At 37.8% G+C, this 22,768-nt stretch overlaps 2 protein-coding genes across 3 annotated transcripts in view; one reads left to right on the top strand and one right to left on the bottom strand.

Moving 5' to 3' along the window:
• GPATCH2 (G-patch domain containing 2) overlaps positions 1–2,935 on the bottom strand; it is a 131,001-nt gene extending 128,066 nt beyond the window's left edge. For both annotated transcript variants that reach the window (XM_069800114.1, XM_069800115.1), the window contains exon 1: positions 2,402–2,935. In XM_069800114.1, coding sequence (XP_069656215.1) covers positions 2,402–2,916 — 515 coding nt within the window. In that variant the 5' untranslated portion in view covers positions 2,917–2,935. The remainder of the gene's footprint in view (positions 1–2,401) is intronic.
• The window catches only part of SPATA17 (spermatogenesis associated 17), a 95,955-nt gene continuing 76,000 nt past the window's right edge, over positions 2,814–22,768 (top strand). Inside the window, exons 1-4 of the mRNA XM_069800116.1 lie at positions 2,814–2,982; positions 8,506–8,595; positions 11,251–11,332; positions 17,863–17,913. Of these exons, the coding sequence (XP_069656217.1) occupies positions 2,915–2,982; positions 8,506–8,595; positions 11,251–11,332; positions 17,863–17,913 (291 nt within the window). The 5' untranslated portion in view covers positions 2,814–2,914. The remainder of the gene's footprint in view (positions 2,983–8,505; positions 8,596–11,250; positions 11,333–17,862; positions 17,914–22,768) is intronic.

Raw genomic sequence — 22,768 nt, 5'->3', positions numbered from 1 at the left:
CTTAACAGTGAAAAAGTGTTCAGTAAGGAGCAATGGTATACAGTCAGAAAGATGCTGACATGAACTGCATTTAATAAGGCTCTAACACAAATGAATTGGTTAGCCAGAAATGAGATTTAGAGCAATTTATCACGAGAGGTAGCAATTCTTGCAATCCCATTGCTGCCATTTACTGATATGCTTTGCCCTTTTCAGAAGTATGACTTCATTAATTAATTGCCAAGGTGGAGAATCACTTAACAGTCAAATGATGGTAATACACTATAGCACCAAAGTCATTATCAAAAGAATCAGAGTGCCCAGTAAATACTCAAAATGCAAACTATTCCTAAATTGTCACATGTATTCACAACATGAATGAAAAACTTTCAGCTTCACAGGAGCTTTACCACCCAAAGTGAATACTCATACTCTGTGGCTATTCTGAATCTACTCACTTCTTTAGGGTCTTAATGTTTTTAGAAAGCACAAGTTCTTGATTTGCTACATCAAGTATTAGTAATTGAAAAAAATATTTTCCTGCATCTCACTCAAATAGGTTTCCTTTAACGGACAGCTTCTGAAATAACTTATGTATAAAGATAAGAAAAGAGAGTGGCTCTGAGGAGTAGTCAGATTTTTAACACATCTTCCTTCAGAACTACTAAACTAACAGTCCTATAGATAAGCTTTCAAAAATTCTCTCTGTACTGAATTCCCCTGGGCAATATATTTGCACAAGCAAAATCATTACTATCTGATGACAATTAGAGAAGAACATGCCAAATTCCCACACCTTGTGTTGCTGAACACTATTGTTAAAGCCTCTGGAACTAAATTACTTTGTGAACACAAACCAGTAAAATTTAAAGACAAATTACAGGTTAAGTATATAATGAAAACTTTCTCAGAGTTCCGACACAAGTTCAGTATGTCTTAGGCAATGTTTCTACGGTATGCAGCATTAGTACCGAAATAAAAATACTCTGACACTAGAGCATACCTCATTCTATGAATTGTTCTGAATCACACCAACAGAAGTAAAGTTACATTTACACCAAGCAAATTCAGATGCCTAGCAATACTGGCAAACTTCTTCTAGCAAATATGTATATCATCTGGGCAAATAAAATCCCTCTTTGAAAGCTTTCGCATTTAGAAAAATGTAAAGATGACAGGAAAATACCCACAGGAAAAAAGTGGTGGTATCACCAGAAGTGGAGGAGGAATGGAGTTTCCTATGTAAGAAAACCAAGTGCTGAGCCTTTCTCTTCGTCTTCTTCCCCATCCCCAGAAATGAAACAAAGAAAAACATGAAAGAAAATCTATTTCAGATCTGGGAACTCTACCCCCAGGAGTCTGTATACATAACAATCTCTAAAAAAGCCTCAAGGGCTCAAATTATCCACATTCAAGAAAAAAAACCACAAACAAAACCACACCACACTCCACTTCTGTTAAGAAAAGTGAAATGAACTAGAAGTTATACACATCAGTTGACACCTAACATATCACAAGATATCTAACATTTCACATAGAAAATGAAAGGCTTCCCAGCTGGTTGTTTGGGACACCTCACCTCCATCAAGTCTCTGCATTACCAGTCTTTATACCTCCATGGCCTATTAACAAAATTCAGTTTTCCCTTTTTCTACTCTGTTACTCAGTTTCCCCTCTTCACAGTTCTACAATAGAAACAATATGGCCTTTGCGGTCACTGTGCTAGTATATGGAATTACATAAAACAGTGAATCTGTGAATTCTGCTGCAGCAGAGCTTGACGTACTTTCCTTGCTCATTGCCTGCAGCCGCACTTGTTGATTCTTGGTTTGCAACAAAATAGCTTCAGAGCAGCAACCACAACCGACCGATTGTTTCTGCAGCATACACTGCAAAGGGTTTAGGCCTTAAGAGGGTCTACCACCATTAGAAAAACCCAAACACACACACACAAATGAGTAAACTTGGGACAAAAGTTTTGATTTATCGTTTGCCTGCTGTCCTTTTTTTAGCAACGAGGGGAAGTTTCTTCCTCCAGCCCACTGCTCGCTGACAAACACGGCGACCCGTCCAGACGTGCCAGCGGCACCTGCCAGGCCTCCAGCCCCCCCTCCCCCGGAGGCCTCGGGCTGAGAGGGAAGCACCAACGTCTCTCCCCCAGCGTAACCGGCAGCAGCGGGCCGGGGGGGCGCAGGCCGGGAGAGGCCTGGCAGCCCGCCGGGCAGCCGGGGCGGGGGCACCACTTGCCCCCACGTTTCCAAGCCCCACGCAGAGCGCGGAGACGGTGTTTCCGATCCCCTCCCCCAAATACCGGCACCGCCCCCGCGGCCCCACGGAACGGCAGGGGGCGGCGGAGGCGACCCCCCCCGGGCCGGTGGTGGCCCCGCCGAGCGGCCCCGGCGCCCCACGGGCCTGGGCTTACCAGCTCTTTCTCGCCGCCTGAGCTCGGGTCGGGGTAGGTTCAGCGACCCGGAACATGAACCCGGCGCCTCCCCCGGCCGCTCCCCGGGGAGGCTGGCGCCACTTCGCAGAGACTGGGCCGAGGGTGGACGGGGCGGGGGCCGGCGGCGAAGCCGGGAGCTGGCGGGCGAGGGCCGGGAGGGGAGGATGCGGGCGGCCAGCGCTGCTCCTTAGTCCCCCATGATGAGAGCCCGGAAGCAGCTGCGGCACCGGGAGGAAGCCGGGCGCGACCATCTCTCCTCTTCCCCTCCCGCTTCGGACCGCTGCCCAGAGGCGCCGCGTCCCCGCCAGCGCTCCCTGCCTTGGCTCCGCTTCCGTCCCGGTCCAGCTCTGTGGGGCTCTCGTTGCCGCCGGTGCCCTGCCGTTCCCCGCCGGCAGGGCTGCGTTGGGGAGCGCCACCCCCGCGCCCGCGCGGAGTGGTACGGTCCGGTTGCCATGGTGGCGGCGTCGGGAGGGCGGGAAGGAGGGAGGGAGCATGGCCGCCCTGGCCCGGCTTCAGGCGAGGCTATCGGGGCTGCGGGAGGAGTATTTCCGTAGGAACAGGTAACCGGGTCGTGCCGGTGGTGGGGCGGGACGCACCCCCTCATGCTGGGCTGGGGCTGCGGCTGGGGGGACGGGCAGCCCCCGGTCTCCCCCGGCAACGAGATGGCGGTACTCCCGCTGAAAACGGCTTGGCTTTAAAACCCCTGCCGAGAGCACCCACTCCCTTGCCCCCCAAAACTGCCAGAGTGATCTGAGGAGACCTAATGGCAGCAGCACGGTTTCTTTAAAGGGGTCCGGTTATGCACTGAAAACAGCGTCCCGCTCTTCCCCCTTCCCCTGATGATTTTGAGGCAAAAGGAGCCTCTGGAAACTCCCGAGAGGCGCTGAGCCTCGCGAGTTCAGCGCCTGTCCCCCCGCGGGGGCCGGCCTCCCCTCATCCCGCCTCGGGTGCCGGCCTCCCCTCATCCCGCCTCAGGAGCCGGCCTCCCCTCATCCCGCCTCGGGTGCCGGCCTCCCCTCATCCCGCCTCAGGAGCCATCCCGCCTCAGGAGCCGGCCTCCCCTTATCCCGCCTCAGGAGCAGGCGGCTCAGCTCTTCCCAGGGACTTGCTCATGCTGAGCCCCGGGGAGTGCCACGGCAGCCGTCAGCCCCCGCTCGCCTGGCTCGGATCTGTAACCGTTACGGGACGTTTAGTTTATCCTGTTGAAAGGCACCACTTTTTTTTTTTTTTTTTTTCCTAGTTAATTCACAGAGACCCCCCCCCCAGCTTCTGAGCGAGTTGATGTTTATTATCCATGCTGTCTAAAATTGAGCTTCATTTCTAATTAGATTATGTGGCTTGAGTTTCTAGTACTTGGGACACGTTTTGTCTTTTTCTACTAAGTTAAGGAGATGTTTCTTCTGCTAAAGATCCAAAACGTCCCGCACAGAGAGCGGTGGGCTGATCGATCAGATCACCTGTTACCCTTCTCTTCACAGAGTGGGATGGTTCGTCCTGCTGAGTTTTCTGACTGCTGAGATGGTGGTGGCCAACTTTTCCCAGATCAGATTTTAGGAAATAAAAAGCTATAAGACCTATTTTAATATTGCATAGATTTGTCCTGTAAACCCTTTTATTCAACTGCATTGTTGCTGCTGCTGTACGTGTAATGCTAATACTCAAACAGAAAAAACCCACCCCGTATTTAGCATAGTTGTAGGGGGTGCTTTTTCTTTTTTAATCAATGAATCATTTGTTCTAGAATCCAATTACAACATCATTAGCATTAATAACAAAGATCCTGAACATCACTAAAAGTTACACCGAGTTAAAGTCCTGCCTGCACATAAAGTGCTGTGTTTTCCTGTTCTTTCCCTGAACTTTAGCTCATACTCTTGTGGCTGTACACACAGCAGTTCACTAAACAAGCATCAGTTACAGGACACTATGCTTGTATTTCACATATTTCAGGTTAGAAAGAGCAGGCTGAGCCAGACATGGAAATCCATTGGAGGGCAGCATGCTTGATGTTTGGGGATTTGCTTTTTGGCAAAGCTTTCCAAAAATGATTTTTTTCCCCTTCTAAGAATAGGCTATAGTACATTACCTTCTTGAAATTCAGATTTTCAGCTGAGAATTTAAATGAGAGGCTTCAAGCAGTCCAGCTCAGCAACTGAAGGGCTGATCAGTAATCTGATCTTTGCTCTTTAGGGTGAAAATCTTGGACCACTTCAACACAGCTGTCACTAAAATCCTGAAACAAATCAGAATATCTTATTTAGAGATTTTAGTATATCCTTATTTAACTTTTAAACTTAATAAATAAATTTGGGGCATTAATGTGTGTCAAATTTGCAGTGGTCTTTGAAGTGGTTTTGAAGCGGTTTTGAAGCATTTGTATTTTGAAGTCAGACAACAGCTTTAATTTCCCTTTCAGAACTATGCTTTATCTACATAATGTAATAGATCTGTTAAAATTGCCAAATCTGGGATGCTGTGAGCACATGAGTCTGTAATCTGTGCAGGCAGTCATCATTCACAAATAGTTGGAAGGCATTCAGACAAAAATACATGATACTGTGAAAAAAAGCCGTTACTTACTCTATAAAGTCAGTATTCTGCAGTGAAATACCAGATTCCCCAAAAGATCTGAGTTGATCTGAAGCATCAGAAGGTGCAGAAGAATATAGGTTACCAAGTATTTACCTTTTTTTGTATGAGTTGCCTTGTTTGCAAATACCTCCAAGGGTAAGACCTGAAGGATTTAGTTCCCTGTCAAATAGATTTTAATACAAAAGAAAATTTTTTCTTTATTCACCTACCTATGAAGACCTAAAACCAGAATTCTGTAGAACATCTAGAACACACACAGACCCTCCAGAGTAGCTTGACTTAAAGCAACCCTGTCGAAAACCAAGTACTCTTGCTAGCTGCAGGTGGAACATAGTAATTGAAGTGCCTTAAAGTAAATCTGCAAATTAGGAAAATTTCTTTATCTTTCAAAATGCATTTGCTATTTTAGGACTATATACCTGTTCCATTAAAAATTAAGGCAGGTTGATGACTGTAATATCTTGCCTGTTGATTGTGGTTAGACAGGTTTACCTGATCTTAATAATGTTCTTCTGATCTTAATAATGTTCCTGTCATGTTTTATGCAGAACTCTGTTTATGCCAGAGGTATGATGTCTCCTAAACTGACTTTTTAGGGAAAGCACCTTTCTAGGGAAGGATTTGCCCAACGATGGCACAATGCAAAAACACCATAAGCCTGCACCTTGAGAAAGACCCTGTCAGCATAAGTGTTAGAATATACAGGATGTGTTAGTGCATTCTCTTATTTTAAGTGTTAAACAATTTTATCACTTACTCATTCAAGAACCTACTTTTATTTACTGTGACATCTGTGTTGTCAGATGCTGACCTTAAGTATGTCTTTTTAACATTCTGTAAAGTCTTTGAGAAGTATCTGTGACTGTAAAAGCTTAATTCAAACGGTATGACAACCATACAATCGGATCAGAAGTGCAGATACCAGCGTGAGCAGCTTATACCTGAAACCACTTCTTCTGCTGGTAAGACCAGTTGAAAGTGTTTCTGGAACTAACAAGTCTGTTGTTGCTCTGCTTCAATAAACTTTACAAAGACTTCTAAACTGACTTGGCCAGACAAGAGAGAATGCCAGCTAAAAAACCTAACAGGGAGTAATAGAGGAGAAGGCTTCTGCTCTTCCAGAAGCAGATCATTGCCATTGCCAAGTGGGTGGGACTGGTTTTGGAGCTGTCACCTCTGACAGGGCCAGTCCCACATCCCCTTCATTTCCAGGCTGTAATTGTGGCTACCTGTCCAGGGCCAAATCATTCATATCCTTTTAATCAAAATCATTTACCTTTAGGTAAAACTATTCTGGAAGTATCATTCTGAAGTTTAGGAAGCTGCACAAAAAAGGAACAAGGAAGCTCTCTAGCATAAATGCCAGCTTTGGTATTGACTTATTTTGTGGTTTTAGGTAAAAAAAGTTTGTTTTCCACAGCTTCCAGGTACTGGACAGGTCTGATGCGTGTCAGATAAGGATGAAAATTTGTGCCCACTTAATGTGATTTGAGAGTACATGCTGCACCAGATGATATAAAATGAATGGAGCTAATGCTTCTTGATCTCTGGTAGTAAATATGTGTTTAGTTTTTAAAGAAATGTAATGAAGAAAATCCTAACTTATCAGATAAAAATTAATCTTGTTGGTGCTTACCGAGGCAATTAATGTTGACAGAACACTTTGTCAGCAGAGCTAACTAATATCAACTAGTTAAGAAAACTAACAGTAACCTAATTGTTCTTTTATGGCAGGTGTAACAAAACAAATTAAATTATTTGGTAAATATATTCCTAATAAAAATGGGATAGCAAAAAATCCATGAAAATTAAAATATAATTTTAAGTTCAAAGACTTGACAGTTATTGACATTTTGAAGCAAACAAACAAACAAGTAAATAAAAGCCAGAGGTGATCTCATAGCTGAGTTCTACCCCTCAGCATTGAAACTCATCATAGTAATGATTTCTTCCTGAACTCTCTGAAAAGTCTCTTCTAGATTCATACATTTCTTTAATCTTTTTTAGATTCATGGTTTTCCTTACATGACTTCTAGCTTTGTCACAAACACTATTCTCTTAATAGACAGAGTCACAGAAAGATGGCAAGCATGGACTATCTTTTGGAATTATTTTCTGAATTTCTGGTGAGGTCCTTTTACTTGTGCTTCTTTCCCACTTGTGCACATGCCTTTTGCTTGTACTATGTCATTTGACACAAAGCTCTGACAGCTAATAGTTCTTGAAGATCTCCTTGAAGTCATCAATTCTCCACTTACATCTATCTCGCATCTTCAGCTGCCTCACCAGTATCTCTTTCTAGATAACCTTTCTTCTCATGTAACTTAAAAACAAATTCATCTTTCCCTGTATCCTTCCTTTTTCATTAGTTCCTCTAGCATCTATATTAATCAATGCTGCAACCCTAGCATATTTTCTAATTCTTTCGTTTCCTTTTATTCCCTCCTTACCTGTCTGCAGCACATGCCAACATGCTGCGAGTTTCATCTCTACATTTTCTCCAAAATCCATGTCTTTGAATTCCCATTGTGAAAAGTCCTGTCAATATGCAATAAGCTGTTGCATTGACTACTATAATTCCATGTAAAAGATTCCCATGGTCATCCCATTGGAATCTAGCCAAATTACTAACACCATTTATTTCCGATTCCTGACTTCCTTTTAAGCCACACTAAGATTTCATATCCTGACATTCCAAGCCTTCTAAAGTTTGCAAATTTCCACATCTAATTTCTTTTCTATGCTTTCGTTGTTCTAACTCATAATAGTTTTAACTTATATTTGGAACTCTCTTTCCTTCTTCAGTCACGTCTTCTTCTTTTTCATATTTCTCTTCTTTAAATTCCTTCCTAAGAAACTAGCTAAAAGTTTGAAATCCTCTACTTTCACCCTGTAAGACCAGCTCATATTTACTAAAAAAATCTACAGACAAGGACTGTATCTGTCACCATTATTGATGCTATTACTGTTCAGGTAATAAATAAAATATTTTGTATCGGTCATAAAACAATGTATTTTAACTAGATCTCAGCCTTAATATATGTTTCCTATTAATTCAATTTATATTTATCATGATAATATTGACAACAGTTAATTTATTTAATATTCATGTAGATATACAATTTTATGCATAGCTACAGGATTTTTGTTATAATTATCATTAAAGCATTATCTATATATTTCACCTACAATGGAAGAAGTCCATGACATGCTGACATGGATATTCAGTATTGTATGGGAATAAGAAGTACACTCTCCCAAACCTTACATCATCTACAAGTTGCGATACTCTTTGTATTTGATATCTTCATAATATGCAACTAATGTAGATTATATTGTTCTGCACTATTATTTAACTATGTAGAATTAAAAAATGAAAAACCTGGTGAAAAAGATCACAAACTGCAACAGTAAGACATATTTAGAAGAATTTTTCTGCTTTGGTACTAAATTACCATGCTGACAAGTATTATTACTTTTTATATTTTCAGATGTCTAGATGAAGACAGAAAAATAGAGTACAAAGCTGCTGTCAAAATCCAGAGCTGGTTTCGAGGATGCAGAGTCCGAGCCTATCTGAGGTAGTATATTATGCCTATTTTAATCTGTATTTCAATCTTGATTTTTCTCCCAAAATTTATCATGGTATTACTTGTTTTTAATAAAATGGGAGCATTTGGAAAAAAAACCCAAACTGTTATTCTGCTTTTAAATAGAATTAAATATATGCAGTGCCACTGTAAGAAATAATAATTTTTGGTTTTCAGAACTACATACAATTAAAATGGCATGATGCTAGTAAGTAGCATGGAAATAATCCATCTTCAGCGTAGTTAAACAGTATTGTTTAAGAAATCTTGGCATGACTAGAAAAAAAAAAAGACATCCCTCAGATATGCTGTTTGCAGAGACTTTTCTTATCACTGTTATTGTGGACATTATAGAAAAATTGCCTAGTGAGTGTGTGGTAACTGGAGTCTTATTGTAAAAAATTAAATTTTACTGCTGGATTTGACCAGGTCATTTTAAAAAATATTTGTTTACATAATTTTTTCCATTTATAAAACATAAATCATGTACAATTACCTTCTTCTGTAAAATGCTGTATCAACCTTGATATAAATATTTTGGAAACACTATGGTTGGTCCCTTCTCCCAGGAGGCCCTCCTCCTTTTTTTATGATCATAAGCCCAATTGGTCAAAGTCATATGCTTGAATTTCTGTATCTTCATAAAAATTAAGGTTATGAGGGAGAGGGTTTGTTACATCTTCTAGTTTGACCTCTTGCCTGTCGCAAGTCATTATGTGTCATCCTTACTGTATCAAGCCTAATGAATTATTAGGTTAAATAACATTAATCATTTAATGACCAATATTTCTCTCATAAAAAGATAGGCTACAGCTATTATGTGCACTTGTGTCCTGGTTTCAGCTGGGATAAAGTTAATTTTTTTTCTAGTAGATGGTATAGTGTTATGTTTTGGGTTCAGTAGGAGAAGAATGTTGATAACACACTGTTGTTTTCAGTTGTTGCCAAGTAATGTTTAGACTAAGCCAAAGATTTTTCAGCTTCTCATGCCCAGCCAGAAAGAAGGCTGGAGGGACACAAGAAGTTGGGAGGGACACAGCCAGGACAGCTGACCCAAACTGGCCAAAGGGATATTCCATACCATGTGACATCATGCCCAGTATATAAACTGGGGGGAGTTGGCCTGGGGGGCAGGCTTAGGAGCTAACTGGGGACCAGTTGGCGAGCAATTGCATTGTGCATCACTTGTTTTGTATATTCCAATCCTTTTATTATTATTATTGTCATTTTGTTATTGTTGTTATTATCATTAATATTTTCTCCCTTTCTGTCCTTTTAAACTGTTATTATCTCAACCCACAAGTTTTACCTTTTTTCCTCCCGATTCTCTTCTGCATCCCACTGGGTGGGGAGGAGTGAGTGAGCAGCTGCGTGGTGCTTAGTTACCGGCTGGTGTTAAACCACGACAACTTGTTAAAAAAGGCACTGGCAAAATGTTTTTCATTGCTGGTTCAAGTGTGTTGTCACATGATGCTACCATCACATGCAAGTGTTCAGCAGGCAAGCAAACATGGTATTTCAGCCCTCCAAGGAATATCAGCTATGCCGTCCATGTCAAAAACCCCTACAAAGACAGAGGATCGGTTAGTGCCTCTCTGTTTCCAGCACATGAGTAACAACGCGCTGCAGAAGAAAGTGAAAACCCAGCCGTCTGCCAATCTATTCTGTAGGAAAATGCTCTTCCACATGCACATTTGTATTTAGTAATGACCAATGTAAGAAGAACAATGTAATTATAATGAGCATGTAAGAAGAGCTAAATCAGCTAAGTGTAGAAGAGGATTTTCTCTGCGACAGTGTACAGAGTGATCCTGTTCAGTGTCCTCTTTCCAAAGATGGATGTGTTGTCTGACTTAGGAGCCCAGGCTGAATATAGGCAGTTGTTAGTGTTCTGTATTACCCTCTCATTTAGGTCTTTTGAACTACCTGCTGGAAAAGACTGCCTCCGCTGAGTTATTCTAGCTGTACTGCAAGGCTTCTAAATTTGTTGTCCGTAGTTGAGTGGTATGAATGCTCCCCTATACAGCTTTTTCTAGGCAGTCCCAAAGTAATGTTTGCATTATTTTCTGCAAAATTAATGTGAGACATCAATTACGGAACTTTCAGTAGCATAATAAAGTATATATAATAAGGACAGAGTAAAGATTTAGTTACAATTAAGCTAGGTGTAATTAATAAAAGCAAAAAAGTAGTCTAAAATTTCCAGATGTCTGTGGGTTTTGTCAAGTATTTAAAAATGGTAAAGCTGTGAAAATGTTGCATGCGACTGAAAAAATTCTGAACTGGTCAGATATGTTGGTTAAAACCATTGGTGAAAATACAATCATCTATCATGCAAATTACATTTGTAAGGTTATTTCATTAAACTTTTGTAATGATAACTGAAATAGCATATAGGTAAGTTTGCAGTAACCCATTTTTCCCAAAAGCAAAGTATGTGTGCATATATAAATATCTGTATATATTGCATTATAAGTGTGTGTGTGCATATGTATATATGCATACATTTATATGTATTAAGTATGTTTGCAGTGGCCATCTGTTTGGATATAATACATTATATGTTATTTTTAATATTAGGAGAAAATAATCTTGTATTGTAAAGTCTCAAAATAATAATTATTTTGGTAATACATTTCATTTTAGATATCTGAACAAAATGGTGATTTTTATACAGAAGTGGTGGAGAGGTTATCGAAGCAGAAGATACTTCAGAAAAATGGTGGAGGTAGAAAATTACTTTTTAAAATTTTGTTTGGTTATTTATAGAATACATATGAAGTAATTCATTCACTCGTCTTGAAATTAAAACGCTGAAACTTGATCCTTTATACACACAGACACATGCTTAACTGTACTATGATGAAAAGCATCATTAATTTCAGTAAGCCTACTCATAACGGTCAAGTTAAGTCAGTGTTTAAGTGTTTGCAGCTCTGGAGTATTAGTCCCCAATCCGGCAATGAGATCTGCTCGTGCAGAAGCCTGCCCGCATGATGCTAATTGCAGAATTGGAGCTTTTTTTTAAGATGCTTTTTTTCCAGATGCTTTTTCTCCTGGCAGAACTTTTAATTCTGAAAATAAAATAAGCCCATGTATCTACACATTGCTCTTCTATGTTTTAGTGGTTTAAATTTCTTACTTAATGAACCTTGAAGTATTTAAGGTTTTGCCTTAAGGCACACAGCAGATCACAGTCAATCTAATTCCCTTGATGGACTTGAAGATAGCAAAAGTGTATGATAGCACACAAGCTAAACCCTCTGTTAACAGGTTTAGGAGATTAAGAAGAAACTAATTTGATTTTAACATAGAATAATTAAGTTTTTAATATGTAGCTTACTTCACTAATTTATCAATTTATGTTAATATTTTACATTAGTTTTAAACTTGTTAGGCATTTATTCTTGATTGATTTTGTTAAAGTTAAATTGTTGTGTTTTGGTCAAAACTGACAAGTCAAGAAAAAGCAAAAAAAAAAAAAAAGAGCTATAACAACTCATAAATTACAAGCTAAAGTCCATACCTCCTACTAAACTATGTTTTCAAGTAGCGGAACTTGTATGCCTGGAAGCTTGTCTATTTTTCCCTCATGCCTCAGTAATCTAATTAAAGTTTTCATCTCTTCCAATTTAACTAATAACTAATAGTTTAACTAATAAATGGTTTAACTGGTTTAACTAATAAATTATGAGTCATCTTTTCAGACTATGGTTTTCAGTCCATCTTCTAAAACACTAATGTTTAATACAGGACAGATATGGTTGGATTGGGTTCTACTTTAAAAAAAGTGAGACTTCAGTTGAATTTTGTCCCTGAGTTTAGGGAAGGTTTGTTTAATTTAGAAAAGCTTCTGTAGAAGAGGAGAGACATGATAATGTTAATGTATGTTAAAATTTGTTAATGAAAAGAAAGAATCCATGCAACCACTGGGAAAAGGGAAGGAAGAAATCAACTTCATGTGAAACACTGACACGTACTGCCAAAAGACGTTGTGGAACTCCCTCTACTGCAGTTTTTTAAGAGGAGGTTAGACAAATGTTTATCATGGATGACTTAGATATGCTTCAGGCAATGTTTTAGGTGAAGTCATCTCATGATGCCCCCTCCAGTTCTACATTTTTTCACAGTTGAAACTTTATAGAGTGGTGAATTTAACTTCAGAAACAAGGCCATTTATGTGTTTCTGTGTTTTTCAAGATGAGGATAAGAACCATGTCAGTTTTTGGCATCTGATCATTAGGTGTTTAAGAGGGCATAAGCAGGACAAAGATCTAATGGCATCCATTTTACATATTTTTCAATTCCCCCAAATTGTAAGGAGCTATCTTTTGGCCACTCCATGTTCAAATGCTAATTTCTTTGTTGATAGTAATCAGTTTCCTATTTTAAACAGAATGATGTCTCTTCAGAGATTTATTTTTATATATAAAGGTTGTAAAAACCATGGTGCCCAGATAAGATACAAAATGAACACATTACCGTTGTGCCTACTGTCCATTGCACTGTTCTGTGGTGCCCTATAGGTGAGATGGCAAGATAATTCTTCCCAGAGAATCCACCTGCAACAGCATTTGGAATTGGTGCTCAGTGACAGGATGAGAGGCAGTGGGCACAAACTGAAATATGGGAAATTCCACTCAAAGATAAGAAACATTTTATTATTTTTTTTTTTTTTTACTGTGAGGGTGGTCAAATACTGCAATGGGTTGCCCAAAGAGTGCAAGCTGTGCTTGTGGAGTCTCCATCCTTGGAGATACTCAAAACCCAACTGAACAAGGCCCTGCACAACTTGCTGTAATTGACCCTGCTTTGAGCAATGGTTTGGAGCTCCGCAGGTCCCTGCCAACCTCAGTTGTTCTATGTGTCTATGAAATGGGAGGTCTTTTACCTCATCTCTTTATTACCTCTTTCTTCTTTTGCCCTCTCTTCTTAAAAACCACTGACAGTTACATTTTAAGACAAAAAGTATTTCAAATTAGCACAGATTTCCTGTAATAACCAAGCTGAGATAGCTAGCATCATAAAGCCCCCTCAGCTTTCCATTCTTGAAATATATTTCTGAAAATAAAAATAAAAAATGCTTTTACTAATAAAGCCTGGTTCATATGTAGTTCTTCAAATAGACATAACTGACAAGCCCTTGCCAAATCTGAAGTCTGTGGAATAATGCAGGACAAAAAATTGTGCAAGCCCACACTTAATACACACATTCCAAATCAGACCATGAAATCATCCAGTCACTGGATTCCAGTTCTCATCTAATATTAGTCAGGGCTGTAGCGAAACAGAGACTTACCAGCAAGCTTACAAATTGTACAGCAATCAACATAGAAAACCACCGTTTTCCCTCAAATAATTCACTTTGTTCTTGCCATCTCTTTGATTGGAGAGGACTAAATAGGACAGCTTGATTGGAAGCTAACCTGAAAGCCATACAAGTAGCAGAAAAAAAGGCACCTTTTTCTCTCTTTAGACCACTATATTCAGTATTGTATATTTTGGGGTGGATGTAAGTATAAACTTCACGTTCATTCCCTATATTCATTGTTATACTGTCTTTACTTATTTAATGTCTGAATTTCGAATATTTTAAAAATAAACAAAAATCTTCTCAGCAGCTTAATGCAACTTTTAAGTTAAAGGATCAGTTAATGTTTGCATTGAACTCTTGCTAATAACTGTTGTAATGACTCCTGATTATGAAATGCAATGATACATTTGACATGATAGTTCCTTAAATACAAAAAAATTGCTCACTTTAAAATTTGTCCTCTGATAATGATTGGATTGGTATCTGCTGCCAGCAAACAAGGCAAAGCATATGCACAAAATACCCATGATTACTTGATAATAAATCATTTTAATGATTATATTCAAAATTGTGAAATGTGAGTGGTACTGATGCGGAAAATAACAAAGGCTGAGGCTCATCAGATTGGCTGTCCATATGTGCATCGCTACTAGTATTTCATTTGTTACTCCTCTAGTGTCTCTTCCTTTGTTTGTTAAAATACATTAAGTTAAAAAAAATACTATTGATGGTGTTTATGACTCAAGTTATGTGCCTTTCTATATTCTAAATATAGGTGCTTTTGTATAAAGCTTTGTTTCCTAATATTAATCTGAAGCTAAAATTAAGAACTGCGCTCCTGTAGTTTTCTTAATAACTTAGTTACATTGGTTGTACTGGATTTTGAAAGTCTTGCATGACCTGCAGGAAAGTATGAATTTTAAAACCAGGCAAACACCAGAACATGAATCAAACTCTACATCACTGTTTCTTTTTACAATATTTCTCAAAGTCAAGAAATCATGTGTTAAAGCAAAGAGAATTGTAACATTTTATTGTTATATGAAGTTGGCATGCATGATGGTCATATTTTCAGCTCACTTTGGAAGAAGATGCAGTTGAAAAAAGTGAATATTTTATGTGATGTAGTTTGGCGACACCCTAAATAGTTTAGTTTCAACTCAGTAATCAGTTTTAAATAGTCCCAGTCCAATAGGAATTAGGCAAATGTCTATTTGCTCTATAAAAAAATAAAGTGCTTGTTCCCAACTTAGACCATGTGTTAGTTCCTTCTCTCAGTCTACTCTCAATCAAATTTCTTGTTCTCCTTTGAATTTGCCACTTTGTATTAACTATTTAAAGAAAAAGAAAACACCAGTCAGGATCAGATCACATGTGTAGGTGATCCCCAAACATGTTTTTAAACAGAAAAGGAGAAAGTAGTACAACAGTTTATACACAAAAGGCTTCAAATATATTTTGGAATCATAGACTTAAACTAGTAGGGACACCTGTATATTAGCATCAGAGATAAATACAAAGGTTCAGAAGTGGAGGTGGTGCATGTGGGTGAGACGGCAAGATAATTCCTCCCAGAGAGTCAACCTTGTAGTGTCACCTTGGAATTGGCACCCCATGAAAGAATGAGAAGCAATGCAATGGGGACAAGCTGAAATGCAGGAAATTCCACTTAAGGATAAGACAGGAGTCTTCTGGGCAAGAATACCCCAGTTCAGGAAAGAATCTTTTCTTTAATAGGAAAGCACCTAAAAACAGACTTGGGTAGAAGTGCTAAATTATGGCTCTGCTTTTGTGAATAGGGATGAACACATTCTCCCATCACTTGTAATAGCAGAACTAGCACATATTATTCTAATCAGGACTAGAACACAGGGCAAATCCATTTGCAGAGAACCTAGATGATGACACAGGCTTTGGCTTTTGGCTCAAGGATAAGTTTGTAAGACACTTATATCAGCAATTCTTCATTTGGCTGACTTGTGATTTAGAACAACATTGAGTAAAAGCTGGAATGCATCATTTCCTTTTTATCGTGAGTGACCTTGTTAAGTAGTGGTAGGGTAAGGCCTGGATTTCTCACACGTAATTGAGGTATGCAAATTAGGACACTAGTTGCCATTGACTGTAAATAGTAGACAGAGATGCAATTGCAGAACTCTTCAATATTTTGCCAAGCTCAGAGTGAAAGTGGTCCCACTGTCTTTCAGTGTTGATGATGTAAAGAGCATACTGATGTTCCAATTTAGATTCTTCAGTGAAATGGGATGGATTCAGACCTAAGTGCTCACTGCCTTCAAATATAAGAAGAATAAAAACGTAGCAATTTCCATTCTATTTGGTGGTGCAGCAACTCTTATGTTCCCTTCCAAAGAAAGAAAAGATGAGCTGCAAAGCAAGATTGTATCAATTTAACCAAGCAGTTTAGGAATATACTTAGACCTGGCAACCATTATTCCATTCCAGTATTAGCTATCTACAGTTAGTATCACTCAGAAAACATTTATGGAGACAAAAGGGGAGATAGAGTCCACTATTTATTCTAATTTATACCTTTCGGTGGAGATTCCCTCAAATATATATTTGTATAAGTATGTGTCTATACAGCTACACATATACATGAAACTTTTGAAATTCAGCAGTCCTGCATTCTTCTTTCATATAAGAAATATCTTTTCTACTGTTTCCATTATTAGTAGATTGGTATGATATTAAAGTGAGCATTTAAAATGCACCTTAATTAAACTGCAGGAATTATGCCTTGCTTAATGTAATGAAGAAAGAGAATTTAAAATGAAGTAGCATCATTGTGTTCATTTGTAAATAACATATTGCAGCCAACTGTTTCTTAATTGCCCAGACTGTTGATAAATAATCCAGTCCTGCTGCTCTCCACAGACAATTTGCTTTGGATCAGACTAGGCAATTCAAATAACACTAATTACAGTGAAACCCTTTTATAGTGAATTCCTGTTTGCCATGGGGGAGAAAATCACTATATCAGGGGAAAGCACTTTTGCCTTTGATTTGTGTCTAAAACATGAGAAACACATAAAAGCTGCATGTTGTGCTAAATAAAGGACATACTCTTGCATTCAAAGTACTTATATTTTACTTTTTATGATACAATTGTGAATTATGTTCATTTTGCATTTGTAATTAGAGGGCGGAACAGATGTGAAAGCTTAGTTTAAAGTGATGTATCCATTAAAATAACCTATGCTGCCAAGTGATTGCTTAGTATAATAGGGGATTCGTTCACTATGAGAGGAATTTTACTTTATTGGAAGGAAACCAGGACTTCAGGAAATGTTTTCTATATCAGGGGATTCACTGTAACATGGTATCATTGTATTTATGATTTTATGGTGTTAAAATGAATATTAAATGAAACAAAATTCCCAAGGATTACTCGGGAGGCAGCTAAGTACATAACATTTAGTACAGATGGTTGGAAGGCACAATTTTGCTCCATCACTGCATCCGTATCCTTGAACGATTTCGACTGAAGACAGCATTTCTTTGAATTTTTCATTAAACCAGACGTCTTGAAATATGAATTCCTTTTATGTTTCTGTGAGTTTTGGCTAAAAGAACCCCAGTGAATAAATCATACAATACTACGTGTCACCAGCACTTGTGAATATTTCTGCTTTGTTATTCTACTCTCAGTAGAGCACCATTGATTATCAAACTCAGCGGAGAGCATTTTATGATCATATATCTCCATTAGCTCCTAGTTTGACTACCATAGATTTTTCTGGTTAAGCCTGCATTATGTATTAGGAAGCCTATCTCTTCAATACAAAGTTTGATTTTATTCTCTCTAAGCCTAGAACTCTTATTATGTATTATGTATAAAGATTCTTACCTTTTATATGTAAAAATAGGAGCACTGTCTTTGTGTAACTGAAATATATGCCATCTTTTTTTTCCTTGATTCACAGACAGCATATTTTATTATGAAGATGAATTTCTACAATGAAATGGCTGTCAGGGTAAATATTTCTTCACTTGTTAAACAAATGAAAAGTCAATTGTGCTCCGAATTTGCTTTTAATAAAATGAGCAAACCAGAATAATATACACTTGATTGATATGCTGATGGCAACAGCGGGAAATAGTACATAGTTAAAAATTAAAGTTACACTCAGTAGTCTGGGCTGTATTTGAAAACTGTAGCTGAATTTAAGGCATCTGCGTGTCTTGCCCCATTTAAATGTTCATTGTACCTTACCATATACGATACTGATAAAAACCCCAAACATTCTACCTGTGAGTATTCTTACAAAAGTAGACCTATACTTACAATTCTGACAAACTGTAGGGCTTTATGTTTGTTGATGTGGCTGCTTTTTCTTTTGTTAATACATGACATTTTATGCATTGAATCTCAAAAGAGTTACTCAGAGACCACAGGACAATTTCATTGCCTAAACGTAGAGGTGGAACTGCACTGATCTCATTGGTGATGAGTGAATTTTTCCAGGTGAAGAAGAGTATAAACAGTCCTTGAACTGTAATAAATATACAGCAAATGAAGTTTGTTATGGGGAAAACTGCAAAATATATTTAACTAGAAATTAGCATTTTTTTCCTGAACTTTGGAACTGCACTTAAATATGTAAAACAAACATGGGAAGGACATGAGAGAATTCTTGGGATGAATTCTTTTTATCTTACTTAATTCTTTTATTTTGCGGACTAAACCTGATTTACTTTAGAGGCCTATGTCTTTTTAGGCAAGGCATCTTACCCTTTGAAGTCTACCAAATGTAGGAATGTGGTGGGGATGGAGGGTAACCTAAGGAAACCCCTCTAAAGTAGGAAGATTCTCAGAATGGATTTTAATTTTGTGGCCTTTCTAGTTCCAGAATAACTCAGACTCAAGTGATGTATTCCCATCAGGTCTTTGACTTAGTGCTGGTTCTCTCAAAGGCACAAAATAGAATCTTACATTTGGTGCATGTTAGAGAGCTGAAGGTGTTTGACAGCAACCTAATTCCTCAGAAATACACTTTTTGTTGTTATTTTAGTTTATTCGTTAGTTAGCTAGTTTGAAAGTATTCCACAGTGGATAAATGCTGTATACTCATGCAGCTGAAATCAGTGAGAAAACAAAAGATGCAAGCCAGCTCTTAAAAGTTGGCTGTGTACTTTTAAAAGGCATTTGAAGACCAAATTTCAGAGGTAATTATGTATTCTAGTCAAATGGAGTTTTGCATTTGGTCTTTCATTTTTAAAAGAAATTGAATGTGTTCCCATTCATTTGTAATGGAAATATAATGTTGAATCATTAGGTGATATAAATCTTCAAAGCACCATTTTTTCAGTCATGTCCTTTTCTTTAATGGGAATTTAAATCAGTAGAAAACAATAGAACCGATCTTTATTTAGTTGCAAATGTCAGAATCCGATTCTCCTTTATCTAAATCTTGTGCAGCTGTATCTGCAGAGCAGATTTAAAATGCTACCATTCTGAAACACTGAATGGGTTTTTTTTGCTGTCATCTGTTTTTTTGAAGAACTAACCAAGGTCCAGGACAATAGAGAATAAGGCCTTTTGAGTTTCTGCACAGAAGATGTGTGGCCAGACTTTAGGTTTCCTAAGACAACATTGCCTCATATTCCCACATTGTGAGCTTGATTAATGATTAATATAATTCAGTGTTCTCAAAATATAACAATAACTGTGTATGTTTTTTCTATTTCACCATTTAGTTTTGCCTCTAGTATTATTAAAATATTTATTTCAGTTTATAGTCACTGATTAAAAAGCCACTTCCAGTTTTGGCAATTGAAGTGTCATTGAGGGCGTACACATGCTCATGGTTTCAAAGTCAGTCTACACCTCTGTCTCCCTGGATTGCATTTAGTTGTAACCAGAACTATCGGTTTCACCTTTTAAAATTAAATCAGAGAACTTGTTTTAATCAATTTCAGTTTTGAGTACTAGGTCAGAATATGATTCTCTCCCTTAAAAGATTTAAGGTTGCTATAAATTTTGAGCAACAAAAGTAATCCTATGGAAAAAAAAATATTTCCATGAGCAGATGGCTTTTGATATATCAAGGTTTTGCCATTTGTTTTAGTGCTTAAAATAAACATTATTTATAAGACCACTTACATTTTGATGTTACTTAATGAGGAATATGCATCATTGATTTGACTAGCTTAAGAGGTCATTTAGAACTTGCCCGTTAACAAGCTGTAATCTGCTGAGCACACAATGACTTTGTTTAAAATTATCTGTTCAGTGCTGATCAATGACAATAATTGTTTGGTACCAATCACTGTTGAAACTTGCTAATTACTTTGAAGGACATACACACTTGTCTCTTTTTTTTCAAGAATTTTTTAAACATTCACCTTGGAATTAAAAAGAAATATACTCATAACACATTATACTTCCTTACAAAAACAAACATTTAGAACTTTCACATTGAGAATATGAAAATCATCAGAAACTTTGTGTAAAACATTCTTTTCCAAAAATATTAGTATTCAGTTTTTTGATCTCTGACATACAGTATTAGGGAAACAGAAATCTAGCACAAAATAATTTGAGACATAATGCAGTTTTTCTTACTTATGTTTCATTCAATCGCAATCAGCGAGGTCATTCTGAACAGAAAGTGGTGTAAATAAAAGTAGAATGCAGCATTTAATTGGTACACTGAGCCCATTGGAGATAATTATAGCTTTTTACAATTTGAGTCTTTTGTCTTTCAGTTTGAGTTTTGATCCTTTAACCCAGAAACATCCAGTTCTGTATTTATAACTGTGAGGTGAAGACTATCAGAAAGAGTTTCAAAGGGACAATAATCCTGCATTAATGAGCACACAGCTGTATGGGAGCCAAGTTGCTCTTGTTGAGAAATTTTGAAGCCAAACAGAAAAACAAAGCTAAGATCCTGATTCACATGCAAAGGATTTTTCTTAATCCCAGATCTCTGAAGGCATACTCATTCTTTGCTCTTTCTCTATCCCCTTTTAACCTAATAAGCTTGTGTATGAGAAAGTGGAATTGCAAAGAGTATGAAATTTACTATCACCCAGTGCAAAGAAGCATGTCTAGTGCTTAACCTTTCTTGTTCCCATGTTCAGCTGCTCACATAACTATTATTTATCCATATTATAACAATGTCTAGAGGTCCAAGCCCTTTTTATTTAAAAAAACCCAAACAAACACCACCACATAGGTAAAAGAAAATACCAACTTTTTAACTTAGTTTTGAGTCCTACTTGAGAAGAAAGAAAAATACATGATGATGTACAAAAGGGAAATAGAAGAGTGTACTAAACTAAACTAAACTACACACTAAAAGTTATTATCTTCTTATTCCTAATAACTTTAGTGCATCATTTTATTTTATTGGTGACACATCACTCAAAGACTTATTGAAAGCTTTCCTGTGATACTTATTCTCTTGTTAAATCTCATGTAAAGAGATAATAACAACTGTATCACAAGGTGCCATCAGTTGAGACTGATTGCTAGTTTTTACTTTAAAGAATAGTGTTTTGGCTTTTGTGATTGCAAAATGGTACCGAAGTATGAAAATATGCAACCCTGTCTTAGTTAGTCTTCTTGTAGATGGCTCCAGTGTGTTATTATTTTCTGCTTAGGAAATGGCAGGAGATGGAAAAATTGCAATAACTTTTGTCAGTTATCGCAGTGGTACAGAATTGGACTGCAGTGGAACTGAAAAGAGTAGGGAGAATTTTACCTATTACTGAAAAGCTCTCCCAAGACTTGATGATACAGACTCTGAAGTCACTGAGTGCAAAGGTTGATTGATAGTGTGGGCAACAAGCAGCTTTTTTTTCTTTGCCTTCTTCCTGAATCAAACACAACAAAACATGACACTCTTTTTTCCTTTTTTTTACATGCTTCTTTGGAATAAGAGATAGGATAAAAAAAAAAAACACCACTACAAACACACGGATCGCACTCCACTTACTAAGTCATACCTTGGTTCAGGAAAGAGAAGAGTTGGTGTAAAGGAAAAAAAACAAACCAACGTTCCCTGTAGATACACTGAAGAGTTTAAGTTCTTGAAAAGTCTGGTAGCCAGAGGCCCACAGGAAAAGGAGAGCTTCTGGCAAATTACAACATTCTTTTCAATGCACTTAATGAATGGGAGTAGCTTCTCACCTTGGAGTTGCTTCTGGATCATAAGACCTCAATCTTGCTTTTTTAATGTATATTCTGCCTTTCATCTGTTATGTCTCTCAAGATTTCAAAGCTGTAAAGGTCAAAGAGATGTAAGTTGGACTAAGAGTGAAGGTAATGCAGACTGGAAGATAGAAATTGGAAGATGAATTGAGAAATGTATTGAGAAAAAAAGGAGACAAAATGCAAGGAAGGAAGTAAAAAATATTTTGCAAGAAGATAAATAAGTTTGAGGATGGAGTAATGTAAAGAAGGAGGGACTAGACACTGAGAACAGAGGAAAAGATCATTAATCTATCTTTCAGATGTATTGATCTAGCATACAGTGACCTCTTATGAGAAAGAAAATGAGTGAAAGCAGCCCTCAGCATGACTGAATAGAGCAAGTTATATCTTCCACCTGTACATAGGGATAAATATGGCTAACGAAATGGAAGTACTGATAAATTTTTACCTAATTATTACTTACTTTCCCTTCCCACAAAACAGGTAGCCAGTAAACCTGTAATCACTGCAGAAACATCATGATTAGAATTTTTAAATATCAGAGAAGGTTTAAACTGTGTTTTTGAAATAAATTCTTGGGGAAAGTTGGGCTAGACTAAGCCTTTTTTTTTTTCCCCTTTTTTTTTCAACTGATGCTTTTTAAAATACACCAAAATATGAATCTGTTCTGG

Source organism: Haliaeetus albicilla, chromosome 13 (assembly GCF_947461875.1).
Source record: "Haliaeetus albicilla chromosome 13, bHalAlb1.1, whole genome shotgun sequence".
In the NCBI taxonomy this organism is placed as follows: domain Eukaryota; kingdom Metazoa; phylum Chordata; class Aves; order Accipitriformes; family Accipitridae; genus Haliaeetus; species Haliaeetus albicilla.
This window is presented reverse-complemented; position numbering and strand designations above follow the sequence as displayed.